A 17,556-nucleotide genomic window follows, 5' to 3' on the forward strand; every position below is an offset into this window, starting at 1 on the left:
ATCTTCCCACCCCTATCCGGAATGCTGAATCCCTGACAATTTTCAAGCAACAGCTGAAAACTCATCTCTTTCGACGATACTTTACTTCATCCTAAATTTAAAAAAAAGTCTCTCTCTTTATTTATTCCTTCCCTTTCTAGCTTGTACTTATTTAAACAATGCCTGAAACTTGGTATTACAAGCACTTCCTGTGTCTGTTTGCCTCTTTAAAAAGAATTGCTTTATGTATTCCCCAATTGTAAGTCGCTTTGGATAAAAGCGTCTGCAAAATGACTAAATGTAAATGTAAATGTAAATGTAAGAGACCGACTTGTAAGGGAACTTCTCGGGTTACTTAAAGTAACCTTGGTTCCCTGAAAGGAGGGAACGAGACACTGTGTAAGTCACCGTGTAAAAACTGCCTCAGGGTCCATAAGTAGTTCTTGCTCAGTTGAAAGTCATACAAATTGAAAACGCAATAATTTGCAATTCCTTTTGAATATTGTCCGGAATATCATTCCATAGTACACTATTCAGATGACTCTTCACAAAAACAATTTATAAATGTGTAAAGCTTTGTAAAATAGCACCAAACTACTGAAAGCAATCACATGTCCTTGAAATGGTTCACTGTCAGAAAGTTTTCCATGGGTAATGAAATTAAAACAGTTTTTGTGCTAAGGGCATATTCAGCACATTTTTCTCCAAGTAAAAATGATCAAAATATTAGGCTATACTTTTCATTCAGACCATTCTGGCCAGGTTTAATTTTATATATATATATATATATATATATATATATATATATATATTATTTCAATGGATTCAGTATCATCATATACAATCATTATAAAAACATTAGCAGCGCAGTATGATACATGGGTTATTGTAGAAGAAATCAATCCATTCGGATGTTATTTGTGGTTTAAACAGGTAATCCTTCACTTGCCATTGCATATATAAGTGCCAGTGCCATTGGTTTGCGTAGTTTTCTATGTATCCTTAATGTTTTTTTTTTCTTATAAAATCAGAAATTGATCCTGTTTTGCTGGCTTTCAATTGAAGTAAGCCACATGTCTGCCAGACACTGTAATCCTGCAAGTTACTCAGGAAAAGGAAGTCTGGAAAAAGTCTGGCTTTAAGCATGTCTATGGCTGACAAACCCAAGCTTTCAGAAGAGTTTCAGCCGATCCTATAGTTTATACATACTCTAAACAGCTGCACCTTACCTATTGTTCTAAATATAAGACGAAAAATGCAAAACATTAATATATATATACAAATTATTGACATAGCATAGGTTGAATAGCAGTCCCAAACTAGTTTTTGTTCATACCGACTGTGCCACCAGTCATTTAAATATATACAAAATAACACAAAGTGAAAATAAAAGTTTTGCTACACTAACTATAGTTTAACCAAGATATGTGTAGTAAAACTGTAGGCAATCAAATAGCAATCAAAATGCCAAAAAAAAAATGCTTACTACACTTTTACTACAATAAAACCATGGTTAATTTTCGTAAGGGATGAAACATATGGAAACTGCTCCTGATTAATAGAATATACCTGCATTCTAATCTTTCCCAGCTAGTACCAGTCACGTATTTATTGGTACTTTTTGGTAATTTCATAATTTACCAACATAACTACGAAGTTGCATGCTCGAACTTTCTTTTGAGCCTTATTTATAATAAAGTGATATACAGCGTGCGCCGTGCAACGAGCCCAGTACAACGGCTGACAGGACAGTAAATAACATTTTTCTGAGATGAGACTTTATTTCGTAAGTTTCCGAAAATAACATTAGAATAATGACACTGACATATAGCCTGACAACATCTTATATATAACCGTTGGCTGAAAGTCTGATCGCACAAAAAATTGGTACCACTTCAGGGGTTTCAAAAGTCGTCATCGGATTGGTTAAATTATACAGGATTTCCGGGAGATGTGTGTGACGCGTACTTTAATGTTCCACCAGGAAACAAAGATGCCGTTATGCCAAACCCTCTCATGGAAGAAGAAAGCCGTCGTGTTTACAACTGTGACGATGAGGGCTTATCAGGATCAACTAAATGCTGGATTTTCAAAAGTATGTGAAATATTTAAGTTCGTGGCATAGAATCTTTAAAATATGTCCAAGAGTTTTACACACTGGTCTGTTATTGTGGGGACATTTCCACATCCCTAAACGTGATACGGCTCAAAACGAAACATGATTGGTTGCTTTGCCTGTCAGTCATATGGCCATTCAAAGTGGCCAAGGTTCCCAGCCCTTCTGCCATCAGTCTGAAGGTCTGGCTACGCGAGACTACAGCTTATCTGACCAAAGATAAGAGCTTTTCGAGCTTTAATGTCTTTCAAAATTAAAGTCTCACATCAGAAAATCATAGAATGTTTCTTGTTATTCTTTAATTGCATACTCCGCAACCCCTTTAAAACGGTCTTGTGACCAACTTTTGGTTCTCAACCCATCAGTTAGATGGCATAACACAGTAGCGCAATAAGCAGTAGTGCACAGATGTCAAACTCAGTTCCTGGAGGGCCACAGCCCTGCAGAGTTTAGTTCCAACCTTGCTTCAACACACATACCATGTACTTTTCAAATAACCCTAAATGACATGATTAGCTGGATCAGGTGTGTTTAATTAGGGTTTAGGGAATCTAAACTGTGCAGGACCGTTCTTTGGCAGGACTGTGGCCCTCCAGGAACTGAGTTTGACACCCCTGTAGTGGGTCACTTTAGTCCTGGGGGCATACTCGCTTTACACGTATTTGTCGCCACCTATTGTTGCAGGTGTATAATTAACATCACAGTTTTATATTTGGAACAATACGGTAATAGCAAAAACATACACATAAAACATACATGTACAGATATGTCCTACACCCAGTTTTTACAGAAAATATTAAAACTAAAATGGATTACTTAAATAATTTTTGCTTTCGTTTACTCTTTATAGGAAAGCACCACCCTTATTTTCTTGTGCAGAAATAATAATAATAAATTATTTCAACCAGCATAGTGAATCTCGAATCTCTGCCATACTTGTTAAATTTTATACCTGACATTTACTAGATGAAAATACACTTTCTAAACACTCCTGTATACAATCACTGTCTGAAAGGGTGCATGGTTGAGTCCTTCATAATTCCCTTTTCAAGCAGAGGTAACCGATTTTGGAGGTGGCTTTCACCAGTGCATTCGAGTTTCAGTAGATATAATTATTCTGCCATCTAATGGTTGTACTGTTCATAAATATCTGAAAACTCTGCTGCCTTATTGCACTTCTCTTTACTCTGCATAATGCATAAAGCTAGATTTTTACATTCTCTGAAGAATGTGTTTGTACATCCAAAGTTTGCTGACATGATAACAGCTTGTTATGCAGTTGCTATGATATTCAGTGTTTTAACTGTTAAGTGGTTGCCAAGTGTTGTTGTTTACTGGCCCAAGTCAAACATGCCCACCCACAAGTCTGTAAGATAAGGTGGAATATTCACTGAAATCATAGCAGGACAGAAAGGAAAACACAGACAGTGTATTTCAGTAAATGGAGATAACACAGTCGATATGCGAACATGTGTGGGTGGCTTCTCTTTGGTTATATAGGAATGATAAATGTGAGTGACACTTAAGTATTGACTGTTATATAATGCAGTGGTGGCACATTCACATATTTATAGTACTGCAAATAAAATGTATAAAAGGGCTGATTTTTCACACAGGACAAATTCAGTCACTACATACAGTGTTTTTAATATTGTACTGGTCAGATTGTACCTTCAATGCAGCCACAAACAATCAAATATCTTTTCAGCAATGTTTAAGGTTTGAAATGTCTACTAAAATCTCAAATAGATCTTAATATATATATATATATATATATATGATCATGTTATGACAATAACAATCCCAAACTTATAGAAAATAAAAAGATCTTTAGGCATGTCTAAGAAAAACTTCTATAGTACTATACAGTATTTTCACAGAAAAATCATTAATCATTTTCAAATTTGTTCTATATGCCCTAAAATGTAAGTTACCTAAATCTTCAAAAGATACTTTTGAACCAATCTAAGGCATAATAACAATAAAATACAGGCACACACATGCACACACCCAAATAGTAATGAATTATCTTCCAATACATTAACTAAATTAAATATAATATCAGACATTCAAAAGCCCTATAATCAGTAAAACATGGGAAAGCTAGTGAATGAACAGTAACCTCTCACTGTAGAAAATTTAGTGAGTCCAGATGCACTGGTTTTTGGAAATTTAGGCATGGCTTTCAATTTCCCCATGATATGCATATTCCTATTCCCAAACATTTGATTAAATAGTTAAAGGGGGATTAAATAGTTCAGGGATTGTAGTGGTATTTTATTTGGTTTCTGTAGCGCTGGGGTGTCCAAGTCTGCTTCTGGAGGACCACTTTCATGCTTCAACTCTAATTAAACACATTGAACCAGCTAATGAAGGTCTTCAGGATTATAAGAAACTTCAAGGCAGTTGTGTTGGAGCAGCCTGGAGCTAAACTCTGCAGGATCGTGGCCCTCCAGGAACAGAAATGGGCACCTCTGCTGTAGGTGCTACAGAAAGCCATTCACTTTCATACTTGGAACAGACAAAACAAGATGACAGCGCCTCTGGCGTTTTAATAGCGCTTTTATTAAAAGCACTTTATCAAATATCAATAGTCTCCTTGCACTTCGAAATTCAGTCTAATACTACAGTGTATGCCAATGGTCAAAAACTAGCTTCACACAGATACATCTGTAGTAGCTACAGTACCGTCCACCTCAGCTGAGAGCAGAGGGTGGAACAGGAAATTGAAGGCGAATGCAAAGGCATTTCTGGCGTTAACCCTCCAGTCCTGCTCGATCTTGACCTGTCGTTGTATTGGTACAAGCGGTGAGGCACATGTCTTGCAGCGCAAGGCTTTGAGCTCAAACACTGGCCATTTGCTGCCCAGTCTACCCTCAAGTACCGTGCTGAACTCCACCACGCTACCTGAGCCGAGTGCCAGAAGGACGCGGCGAAATTCGTTACTAGCCCGCAGCACAATGTCTTTGGTCGCATCATCAAAATCTTGTGCCCCATTGCGCCCCTTCTGCGGCATCCCCATAGTTACTTCAAACTTGTAGTAGTCGAAACGTTTGACATGGCACTTGTGCTTTGCAAGGGCCTTGAGCTGACAGAGTGGTTCAGCGGGTCCTGTCTGGGTCTCTTCACAAGCAGGATACTCCTCACCGTATAGACATCGAACCCAGTCTGCTATAAAGACGGGCAGAAGGTTGATGACAGCTTGCACGCCGTTCTCAATCTCAGTGACGCGAACATACTTAAACCGGCCCTCCCACGTTACCCGGTGTCCCTCCAAGTGGCTGCAGAGGATCTGGGCATGTGCCATGTTACGCTCCTTCCAGGCACGAGGACCGCACAGGTCGCTGTACTCCAGCCAAGTCAGGGTGGAGTTGTATACCTTCATCCCCTCCGAACGGTACACGTAGAACCAGCTGAAGAGCACCAGAGCTGAAATCCACACAAGGATCAACTTGACCACACTGCTATGCCGCAAAGAGCACAGCACTGCCAAGGGTGACACACTAAAACGTGTCCACCACCGCAGCAGGACAGGCAGCACGCAAACGCATACCGTTACAACCATTTTGGTCAGTTCCAGTGCGAGGAACCACTGCACTAGCTGCACCAGCATTACGACTGCTAAAGCCAGTGATAACACTGGCAAAGCAAAGAAGAAAAGGAGGTAGCCCGCAGCTGTGCGCATAAGCCCCAATGCAGTGGACTCTTGCAACAGCGTGACGGACAGTTCACACCAGATGAAGCACACCAGGTAGGGCAGCAGCACACAGTAGGTGCCACGTGCACCACCTGCTGTGGCCATACGCGAACACAGGTAGAGGAGGTAGAGATACAGAACACAAGGCACACCCACATGCAGTACCAACTGATCACCAAGGTGCATGCTAAACCAAGCGCCACCAACTATACGACCCACCCAGCCCCCCAGCAACTGATTCATGAATGCAGAAATGGTGGAGGCAACCTGGGAGAGCAGGGCACATTTGGCATGCTGCTGCGCTGTTGGTCGCAGGCTTAAGTAGCTGCTTACAGTGAAAAAGACTGCAACCGTAGCCAGTTCTGAACATGGCAACCAGGACTTGTCTGCCACAGGAAATGAAAGGATGAGGAAAAGCGCAGAAAGGAGGAAGTAGAGATATGGCTCAAGGTGGTTCCATGTGAAGTTGGACTCGGCCTGCTCAAGGTCGATCCCCGGCTCAAAATGAGACAACATGGCCGTCAGCGCTCGAAAGTTCTCCCATGCCTTGCTGTTCTGGAAGACTCGGAGCGTGCAGATTACCATTGACACGAAGGAGAGGTAGAATATAATGAGGGGAATGACAAGGACAAAGAAATCCAGGGTTAGGTTGGAGATGATAAAGAAGAAGATGAGGGCATTGATGTGATGAGTAGGTATGAGGGCGCTAATCCACTGCATGCCAGCACGTGACGCCCAGTCAATCAACACTTCTTTCACCTCCATCACTGCATGAAGAGGAAATTTCAACACCTGTGGGTGTGAAGAAAATTATTTTAGCCAAAAATAATTTTTAGTACACTATAACATTGGCTGTGTCTCAAAACATAGCGAGCTGCTTGACTAAATAATAGTGATGTCAACTCTCAGAAATATTAAGAAATTTGTTGTCATCATTTCGTGCATCAAGCAAGCATTTTTTAGCTTCTGTGGATGTACTTCATGTGCTCTATGTCTGCGTGTTGATCAGTCATCCAATCTATCATTTGTATGTGAATCAAAAGCCTAAATTATATCTGTTTATCTTATTAAGCGAGTGACAGAAGACTCGTATTAAACCACTCGATTCAGATGGATTTGGAAAGACAATTTTTAATTTTTGGATGAACTGTCCCATTAAAATTAACAATTTGATTCGATTGCTACATTAAGTCTCCAAAATGGAGAATTCCAAATATCATGTACATGTGGCCTACTTTTAGGTAACAACGTTTTTGTTTAACAACAAAAAATACAGATAATACTCTTTATTAAAATTTATTTTTTGTGTTGTACTTTAATATTTGATCACTGTTTTGTTAGTGAACCATTATTTATAGGGAAATGCTCTAACACTGGTGATGTTGAACATGCTAAATGTCCGATTGTGTCACAGACACAGAATAACATGCATTGCTAATAACTGTATAAGCAGTGTTTTCTACCAAACTAAAGATGCATCATTTCATCCAATAAATAGGTGTTTCATGTATCGGCACATTAGCCAACATCCTGTGTGTAATCATTGCCTATTGTCTGTGAAAAGCATCTAACATCAATTACTTAGGAGATTCCACTTTGGTTAGGATACCATTTGTGTGGACAGCTGGCCATATAGGCAATACACAATGAGTCAGCTCGCCAAGTTTTCACATACATAGATTTAAGCAGAAATGTAATAACACCTTCTGATGCAAAGGTAGTTCATCTGGGTTTTTTACTGGCCCTTCATCATCGTCATCATCATCACCCACGACCCCTTCCATGGCAGGAGTTGGGGAAATACCCTCAGCGTATTGTTTAGTATTCTCAACAAACTTTTCTACACCAACATAATCAACCCCTGCCAGAGAACAGACACACAAATTAGGAATATTATATGCATATTACCACATATGCAATAAAAGTCTAAAAAATAATACACTCTAAAGGAAAGATAACACAATGCAAACACCATCTCTTGAGAACAAACTCTCCAAAACTTTTCTTTGTTTCTGTGATGGGGTTGAGAGAGGGCTGCTGGGAGCACCATCTAGAGGAGGAGGAGGACACACGAGCATGTTAAATGTTCTGGAGATATTTACAGGCAACACTGTTGATTTATGGAAAATAACTGCATGAAGATTCTTCATTTGTGGCCCTGGACCACAGAACCAGTCATAAGGGTAAATTTTTCGAAATTGAGATTTATACATAATCTGAAAGACGAATAAATACGCTTTCCATTGATGTATGTTTTGTTATGATAGGACAATATTTGGCAGAGATACAACTATCTGAAAATCTGGAATCTGAGGGTGCAAAAAAATCAAAATATTGAGAAAATCGCCTTTAAAGCTGTCCAAATGAAGTTCTTAGCAATGCATATTACTAATCAAAAATTAAGTTTTGATATATTTACAGTAGATAATTTACAAAATATCTTCATGGAACATGATCTTTACTTAATATCCTCATGATTTTTGGCATAAAAGAAAAATCAATAATTTTGACCCATACAGTGTATTTTTGGCTATTGCTACAAATATACCCCAGCGACTTTTTTATTAAGTTATAAATTCTAACAGCATACAGGTTGGGGACAACACAACGGTAATGACAAAACATTGTCCAAACTGGTTGATCACAACAACAGATTGCTGATGTTTCACCTGTCTCAGTGTTGAGCTGGCTCACATTTTCCAGAAGTTCAGCGGCAGTGATGTTTTTCTTCCTCTCTGGATTGAGTTTCCAGTACATTAACAGAGCTGCTTTCCTTACACTGCGCTGAAAACGAGATTCACATGCCAGGGAACACACCTCCTCTCTATTCTCAGCTGTGATGCCTGGCACACACACACACACACACACACACACACACACACAAATCCATTATAAATTCAATACAGGCAAAGGGATGTCATATCTTTATAATCTAGATATCATAATAAGTATCTGCTTTACCCCTTCTTTCATGCAGGCAGCGCTGTAGCAGTTTCACTGCATCTTTCCGTCCATTTTTGGCCGCCTGGAGCAGCCATGTAACGGCAGTAACAGAATTCACTTCCTCATCTTCTTGCTCTGCTAATCTCAGGTAATATCTGCCAATCTGTCCAAAAACACAGTGTAAGTTTTTCTAATTACTATAAAGATGTGTTGTGTGTTTGTTGCATTCAGACCTCCATCTGTGCTTTGGTGTCTCCATTCTTTGCCCTCTGTTTAAGATCATCTATGCTCAGTTCCTCTGGGATTTCCCCTAGAAAATGAAAAGAAGCACACATACAAATAGCCACATATTCATATTATGCTGTCACAACAAATATGTATAGTGGCAAACCAGTCCAGTTTATACTAAAGATGTTCACACAGCAGATTTTTACACACATTTGTTTTTCAAATCAGACCTTTTTGACTGACTACCTACACCAACTTATTTGCAAATGTTTGCAAAGCAGATCAGTGTGTTCAGGCAAGGTAGTCATTGCATATCAACGGATGTGTTAAATGCAGCTGAGTGTACTACACTTTCTTGGTAGTTAAAAGCAGAAAACATAAAGAAGAAAAACATTAAGACAACTGACAACATATCAGTGCTCTTCAAATGGCAATTGGATGTTGTATTGTACTATTTATGACTAGTTTTGTGCATGTCAGCATTATTGTAGTATTATTTTTATATATTGTAGTTTTTATAAATATTTTAAATTAGCTTAAAAATTTGTTTTCATTTGAATTTAAGTTTTAGTAATTAAAAAATATTTTTTAAATATTTAAATTTAGCATTCATTTGTTTTTGTATCAGTTTTAGTAATTTGAGTAGTTGTGGTGACATTTTTAATTGTACGTTTTTAAATGTCTAATCTTTATCATTTATTTTTTCATTTCAGCTTTATTTCACTTACTGAAAACTATTTTTTATATTTTTTGTTAATAATAGCAACACTGGTGAATGTGTAACATTAGATCTGAACTCATGAGTCAATGATTAATGACACAGGAACTTGGGGAATACCAGCACAGGAGTATGTGACATTTGAGCTATCCAACATAGAATGAATCTGTACCCTGTAGAGGAAAAGATGATTGTCCTGGAAAGGCAGTGTGGGAATTGCTGGCTGCATTCAGCTGGGATCGACCTGTCTGTGAAGCGTGATGTGGGGGTGAAGTCATTGTTGAAGGGGAGGGACTAGGCATTGAAGAAGAGGACACTGGATGAATGGTGTGCCCAGATGCAGAGAAAGCTGTGGGGACAGGTGATGCTGGGGATGGCAGTGGAGATTCAAGAAGAGAGGCATCCATTTCTAAGCCTAAAACAAAAAGACACAAAATTTGTGATAAGTGCTTTTTAAAATAATGGAGAGTTATCTTTTCATTACTGTATGTTATTAACTGCATCGGTTTCTTTTTTTTTTATCTTTCTTTTGTTTTTTTTCTAAAATCCTAAAGTCATACTTCTCCTTTCCAGCTGCCATAATAGACAGGAGGAAATATCACACAACACAACATAACATAAAATAATATACACTGAACAAAATTATAAACGCAACACTTTTGTTTTTACCCCCATTTTTCATGAGCTGAACTCAAAGATCTAAGACTTTTTCTATGTACACAAAAGGCCTATTTCTCTCAAATATTGTTCACAAATCTGTCTAAATCTGTGTTAGTGAGCACTTCTTCTTTGCCGAGATAATCCATGGGGGCAAAAACAAAAGTGTTGCGTTTATAAGTTTGTTCAGTGTATAATTAAAAATATACTTAAAATATACCATAAAACTTAAATTACATTAAGTTGCATTTTATTGTTATTTCTAATTAGTATTTATTAGTATTTTAAGTGACTATATTTTAAGACCCAGAAGGAGGTTTTATGACATAAAAAGCAAATTCACACGTTAATTTAAAAGTATGCTATGGTAACTATTGATGCCACTACAATACCATACTGTTACTATTATGACTACTACGAAACTTAGCGAGTACTGTCATCATAAAAAACAACAAAGGAATTCTGAAAGATTCTTGGAGAGATCCCACATGAATTTATTATGATTTTACAGTAGTTGAAATAACTACTACTGAATTTCATGGAAACTATACAATGAAAGCCTTTGTTGTTTTGGTAAATGTTTTGTAAACAGTGTATTTTGTACACTGCTTGCGAAAAGGCTGAGCTGTCATTCTGTCATTGCTGAGCCGTGTCACCTTCACTACTGACTGGCACAACAGAAAGTAAAGTTACACTCAAACAAAAATAATCAACAAGCACGGAGGAGCAAACAGAAATACCTCCGTTCACTTCCAAACGCTTAAACTGTTGATTTTCTGTATGTCTGCGAATGCTCTTCATAAATGAAACTACACAGCGAGTCTTCAATCACCGACTGCATTTCTGTCGCTTATTTTTTCTTACCTTAGCTCCTCTATCACTCCATTATAAGTATGACAGAGCTGTCAGCACAACCCTGGTTACGTTAGTCTATTCTGACACCAGACACAGTGTAACTAAAGTAAGTGATGAGCACACAGCGGACAGAGCAGAGGCCCGTCCAGCGTCCAGATGCTGCTCACTAAATAAACCATCCCCCACTGACTGACTGGAGCAGAATGTTGACAATGACATTGTCCTATTCAAGTTCCTGTTGCTGCCTCCCTGGATTTTCAAAATAAAAGACCTAAAATAAAATTCAATTCAATTCAATTCAATTCAATTCAATAAATGTCCTTGATTTTTGCCTAATTGTAAGACCCAAAACCACATGAAAATTAAAACTGATCTAGTAATGTAATAATGCTAAGCAAATATAAATATTTTTTGTTACCAATCAGGATTTGTGATAAATTAAGCATTCGTGAATTTGAAATGAGATAGATAGGAAATAGGATGCAGAATATTTTCTTTCTTTAATGAGAAAGTCTAAAGAAGTAGAATGAATGCAAACCATGTCATTCATTCCAAAATTTAGTTCAACTTCCTAGCCAATTCTGGTGGTGGTTGAGGAGAGATCCCCCTATATCATTGTAAAGTGCTTTGGGTGTACTACAGCACTACATAAATGCCTCATTCATTCATTCATTCATACATACAATTAAAACTTCAACTCATCATGATACTATGAATGTTATAACAGTCTGTCTGGATAAATGTCATCTTTTCACTTCCAGTGTTGTGGACAACATTGCGATTGGTCTCTCTGGCCTTGATAAAGAACATGGTGTGTATTGATCAAGGAACATCACATCGTCATTAAATGGGAAAAGGAAGAAAACATGAATGTAGTGCTGCCATTTAGCCAGTAGCAGATGACTGGATGAATATCCTTCTTGATAAAACCAAGTTACGGTCCCAGCTGGTCCTGGCACGTCACGTTTATAGATGACCATAGGGATCAAAACCCTTAACATCCAACCAGGACCTCAATCAGTTAAGTTTCTGGACTAGAACAAGAAGATACTTGTTATATCCAAATACAGCAAAATAATCAATTCATAATTTTTAAAATATTATGAGATTACCGAGATATAAATAAGCTTGAGGCAGGTATGGGAAAGCAAGCCTATTTATAAGACTCAGCAAAAATTAATACACGCCTTCTGAAGCTTAAAAAATTCAGCAATTACTTTTTACTTATAAGACTTACTAGGGTCCTGTCAGATATAATGTTCCAGGCAAGTTTGCTTGATCATTAACAAAAAGAAGCATGTCAAATTTACTCAGGAAAATAAGATTTAAGTGAAAAAAAATGTGTGTTGCAAAAGTGAGTACACCCTCCTTAAAGTTATGAAATATAAATAAAAATTTTCCAGTGCAAGTTAAAGGCAATTTTGATCAACAGGTAAGTATGTTATTCTTTGCCATTTTCTTGAGAATCAAAAGTGTTACATAGCCCATGGAATCATTCTCAGGCGTAATGCTGACAACAGTGAAACCACTTGGGAGAGAGCTACCAAATATTTGAAAATATAGGAAACATAACACAGAGATTTAAAAACAGTGGACTTGGGAAGAGTACAGTGAGAAGTGCCTGTTGAGCTTTTTTTCCTTCAACATGACAATGATTATATACATTTTCCCAATGTGAAAAACCTTCTGTAAGTGGAGAAGTGTTTCACCCAAGCTTAACATTCTTGAGGACCTGTGGGGGATTTTGTAGACAAGTTGAGCAACACTCCCTATTAAAGTCCAAATTTTCCCAATGTGAAAAACCTTCTGTAAGCTTAACATTCTTGAGGACCTGTGGGGGATTTTGTAGACAAGTTGAGCAACACTCCCTATTAAAGTCCAGGGAATTTACGGATCTCATTCTTAGATGTGACAATTTGTCACAAACATGTACACTCAATGCAAAGAGGGGTCAGAGCAGTATACTTTAGTATAAGTTATGAAGGACATATTATGGACTAAAATATTACACATTTATTGAATTGAATCAAGTGTGCACCCATTTCTTAAGTTACTTACAGATATTAATAAAATATTTTTCTCTGTTTTTATATACATTTTGCCTTCTTTCCGTGAATCATATTAGTGATCATTAAGAGCTCTCTTTTTTGTATTTTATATTTGTTCTACCCAAATGACTATAAAACTGATTTAAACATAATGACCTGAAAAGGCAATGCAATTAAGTGTAATAGGTTTTTAAAGGAACAGAGCTTCAATATAACTTCAACCTGAATACATGAAATAGGAAATTGAATATTTTGAATGGAAAATATTTTGTTCCATTAAATGCATAAATATCAGAAAGAAAAAAATAAATTGGATTGAGTCTTGCATTCCATTCTGTTCAGATATATGTTGTTTTATTTGCTTGATTTGAATTGAACAAACTTACCACCAGGTGCAAAAGCCATTGCATAAGAACATACAAAACAGATGGCATCAGTGGATTGACAGCTATAGTAAATAGAAAAAACAAGCAGCATCATTTCATAAATTTACATACTGTTCTCATACATATAACCCTGAGATCACCATAAGAAGATGGAATTAAAACAACACAGGAATAAACACAGAAAACATAATTTTCTATGACTATTTTACATGTTAAAAAGAACTAAATAGTAAAATGATCAAAACACAAATGTAACACAAATAAAAGTTTCACTTTACACTTTTTTGTATTGTATTTTAATTTTTTTGTAATAAACTTATATGTAGGCAAAATGTTAAATTTGCTGACCATGCCGTCACAATGGTCCTTGCCTAACATGTTTATAATTGTAAATACATAAAACTGCATGGAATTATTACTCCACCATGCATTATATAACTAGAAAGCAAAAGATCAGAATCCATACTTTACTGTTTAATTTGATCTGATTTTAGCGCAACAACCAAGAATATGAGTTAAGCATGTTAAACTGAGGGCTGTTTGTAATAGTGTTTAGTATGTGAGTGTGTGCAGTGCATGATCTTCGGCTGATGAGGAATGTGTGCTGTAACCATGGTGACAGAGCTGGCTGCATTACTGAACAGACAAGCCAGAGCAGCTCTTCTCCTAAAGCAGGATAGGATTGCTTTTCCTTATGATCTACAGCTAAGACACATTTACTTACCACCAGGGTCATATATATTTCTTAGAACTCTTTCTTTACTCTCTTTCAAGTGTCATATCAGCCAGTGAAGTGTGAGGACATGGTGCATGAATCTGAGACTCCCACCAATCGTTAAAAACGAAGAAGAGAAAATAAAGGAATCTGAGATGGCATGATGATCAGATCATATTTCCCTTTTCTAAAACATGGGTTTTCTGTAGTTTTCAGTCTAACATTCATGGCCAGGCATTACTGTGTTCAGGTTCAACAGCAGGGACATAAAAAGAGATGTAGTCTTTGCCACAATCGAGTTGGACTTTGTAGTAGGGTTTAACTGAACAGAAGTTTCACACACACACACACACACACACACACACACACACACACACACACACACACACTTTACAAGCTTGGGAGAGAGCTACCAAATATTTGAAAATATAGGAAACATAACACAGAGATTTAAAAACAGTGGACTTGGGAAGAGTACAGTGAGAAGTGCCTGTTGAGCTTTTTTTCCTTCAACATGACAATGATTATATAAATTTTCCCAATGTGAAAAACCTTCTGTAAGCTTAACATTCTTGAGGACCTGTGGGGGATTTTGTAGACAAGTTGAGCAACACTCCCTATTAAAGTCCAGGGAATTTACGGATCTCATTCTTAGATGTGACAATTTGTCACAAACATGTACACTCAATGCAAAGAGGGGTCAGAGCAGTATACTTTAGTATAAGTTATGAAGGACATATTATGGACTAAAATATTACACATTTATTGAATTGAATCAAGTGTGCACCCATTTCTTAAGTTACTTACAGATATTAATAAAATATTTTTCTCTGTTTTTATATACATTTTGCCTTCTTTCCGTGAATCATATTAGTGATCATTAAGAGCTCTCTTTTTTGTATTTTATATTTGTTCTACCCAAATGACTATAAAACTGATTTAAACATAATGACCTGAAAAGGCAATGCAATTAAGTGTAATAGGTTTTTAAAGGAACAGAGCTTCAATATAACTTCAACCTGAATACATGAAATAGGAAATTGAATATTTTGAATGGAAAATATTTTGTTCCATTAAATGCATAAATATCAGAAAGAAAAAAATAAATTGGATTAAGTCTTGCATTCCATTCTGTTCAGATATATGTTGTTTTATTTGCTTGATTTGAATTGAACAAACTTACCACCAGGTGCAAAAGCCATTGCATAAGAACATACAAAACAGATGGCATCAGTGGATTGACAGCTATAGTAAATAGAAAAAACAAGCAGCATCATTTCATAAATTTACATACTGTTCTCATACATATAACCCTGAGATCACCATAAGAAGATGGAATTAAAACAACACAGGAATAAACACAGAAAACATAATTTTCTATGACTATTTTACATGTTAAAAAGAACTAAATAGTAAAATGATCAAAACACAAATGTAACACAAATAAAAGTTTCACTTTACACTTTTTTGTATTGTATTTTAATTTTTTTGTAATAAACTTATATGTAGGCAAAATGTTAAATTTGCTGACCATGCCGTCACAATGGTCCTTGCCTAACATGTTTATAATTGTAAATACATAAAACTGCATGGAATTATTACTCCACCATGCATTATATAACTAGAAAGCAAAAGATCAGAATCCATACTTTACTGTTTAATTTGATCTGATTTTAGCGCAACAACCAAGAATATGAGTTAAGCATGTTAAACTGAGGGCTGTTTGTAATAGTGTTTAGTATGTGAGTGTGTGCAGTGCATGATCTTCGGCTGATGAGGAATGTGTGCTGTAACCATGGTGACAGAGCTGGCTGCATTACTGAACAGACAAGCCAGAGCAGCTCTTCTCCTAAAGCAGGATAGGATTGCTTTTCCTTATGATCTACAGCTAAGACACATTTACTTACCACCAGGGTCATATATATTTCTTAGAACTCTTTCTTTACTCTCTTTCAAGTGTCATATCAGCCAGTGAAGTGTGAGGACATGGTGCATGAATCTGAGACTCCCACCAATCGTTAAAAACGAAGAAGAGAAAATAAAGGAATCTGAGATGGCATGATGATCAGATCATATTTCCCTTTTCTAAAACATGGGTTTTCTGTAGTTTTCAGTCTAACATTCATGGCCAGGCATTACTGTGTTCAGGTTCAACAGCAGGGACATAAAAAGAGATGTAGTCTTTGCCACAATCGAGTTGGACTTTGTAGTAGGGTTTAACTGAACAGAAGTTTCACACACACACACACACACACACACACACACACACACACACACACACACACACACACACACACACACACACACACACACACACACACACACACACACACACACACACACACACACACACACACACACACACACACACACACACACACACACACACACACACACACACACACACACACACACACACACACACACACACACACACACACACACACACACACACACACACACACACAGACTTTACAAGTTTCGCTGAGTAATACAGCTTAGAGCAGGTTTAAGATAATGAGCTTGTTATGAGTTTCACATTCTGAGAATGAGAAGGAGAGTGGCGTCCACATATATTAAACCCATAGCTTTCACATTAATGTTTTTTTCCTACAACAACTTTAATCATGTATGAAGAAAAATATACTGTACATCATACAGTAGGTGATGTGACTGGTGACATTTCTTTCACAAATTAGACCATTTTTATTGATTTAAATGATTAGTTCTAAGTGCATGCATGTAGTCTCTCAATTAATATGATCTCAAAAAAATCTACATACAATCTATATATAAATAAATTAGTAAAATGCTCTTTAATAACTTTAAATGGAGTACACAGTACACTGTGTTGTAGGAAGTCTGTCAGCTACCCAACTACACAAGCAAAATTTAAAATCTGTATAAGAAACCCCTTTTATAAATACTGTTTGCTGGCCAATATAATGGTGATGAAGAGTTTATTTCTCTTTGTATAAACCAAACTGTGTTTTTAAAATACAAAGCATGAGTGCTTACTAAAATATGTTAGTGTTAGAAATCTACACACCTAAACCAGTATGACAATTCAACAGTGTTGGGGGTAACGCATTACAAGTAATGCGAGTTACGTAATCAGATTACTTTTTTCAAGTAACTAGTAAAGTAACGCATTACTTTTTAATTTACAAGAGAATATCTGAGTTACTTTTTCAAATAAGTAACGCAAGTTACT

The 17,556-nt window shown here is 36.8% G+C and overlaps 1 protein-coding gene across 1 annotated transcript; it reads right to left on the reverse strand.

Moving 5' to 3' along the window:
• Positions 1–4,038: 4,038 nt before the first annotated feature.
• On the reverse strand, positions 4,039–11,379 carry wfs1b (Wolfram syndrome 1b (wolframin)). The gene is made up of 8 exons (XM_016450496.1): positions 11,203–11,379; positions 9,854–10,096; positions 8,969–9,045; positions 8,754–8,898; positions 8,462–8,635; positions 7,765–7,842; positions 7,496–7,653; positions 4,039–6,584 (listed from the first exon to the last, which is right to left on the reverse strand). Exons 2-8 carry the CDS (start codon positions 10,086–10,088, stop codon positions 4,752–4,754), a joined length of 2,700 nt encoding a protein of 899 aa, XP_016305982.1. The 5' UTR covers positions 10,089–10,096; positions 11,203–11,379; the 3' UTR covers positions 4,039–4,751.
• Positions 11,380–17,556: the final 6,177 nt, after the last annotated feature.

The sequence above is a fragment of the Sinocyclocheilus anshuiensis genome, unplaced genomic scaffold (genome assembly GCF_001515605.1).
Source record: "Sinocyclocheilus anshuiensis isolate Anshui unplaced genomic scaffold, SAMN03320099.WGS_v1.1 scaffold2039, whole genome shotgun sequence".
NCBI classification, from domain to species: domain Eukaryota; kingdom Metazoa; phylum Chordata; class Actinopteri; order Cypriniformes; family Cyprinidae; genus Sinocyclocheilus; species Sinocyclocheilus anshuiensis.

Bases quoted from the DNA above. Each gene is read 5' to 3' on its own strand.
- wfs1b (XM_016450496.1), bottom strand. From the start codon at position 10,088: ATGGATGCCTCTCTTCTTGAATCTCCACTGCCATCCCCAGCATCACCT. The intron at 8,899-8,968 runs GTCTGAATGCAA...GTTTTTGGACAG, and splicing joins ACACCAAAGCACAGATGGAG to ATTGGCAGATATTACCTGAG. The intron at 7,843-8,461 runs GTGAAACATCAG...CTCCTCCTCTAG, and splicing joins CCAGCTCAACACTGAGACAG to ATGGTGCTCCCAGCAGCCCT.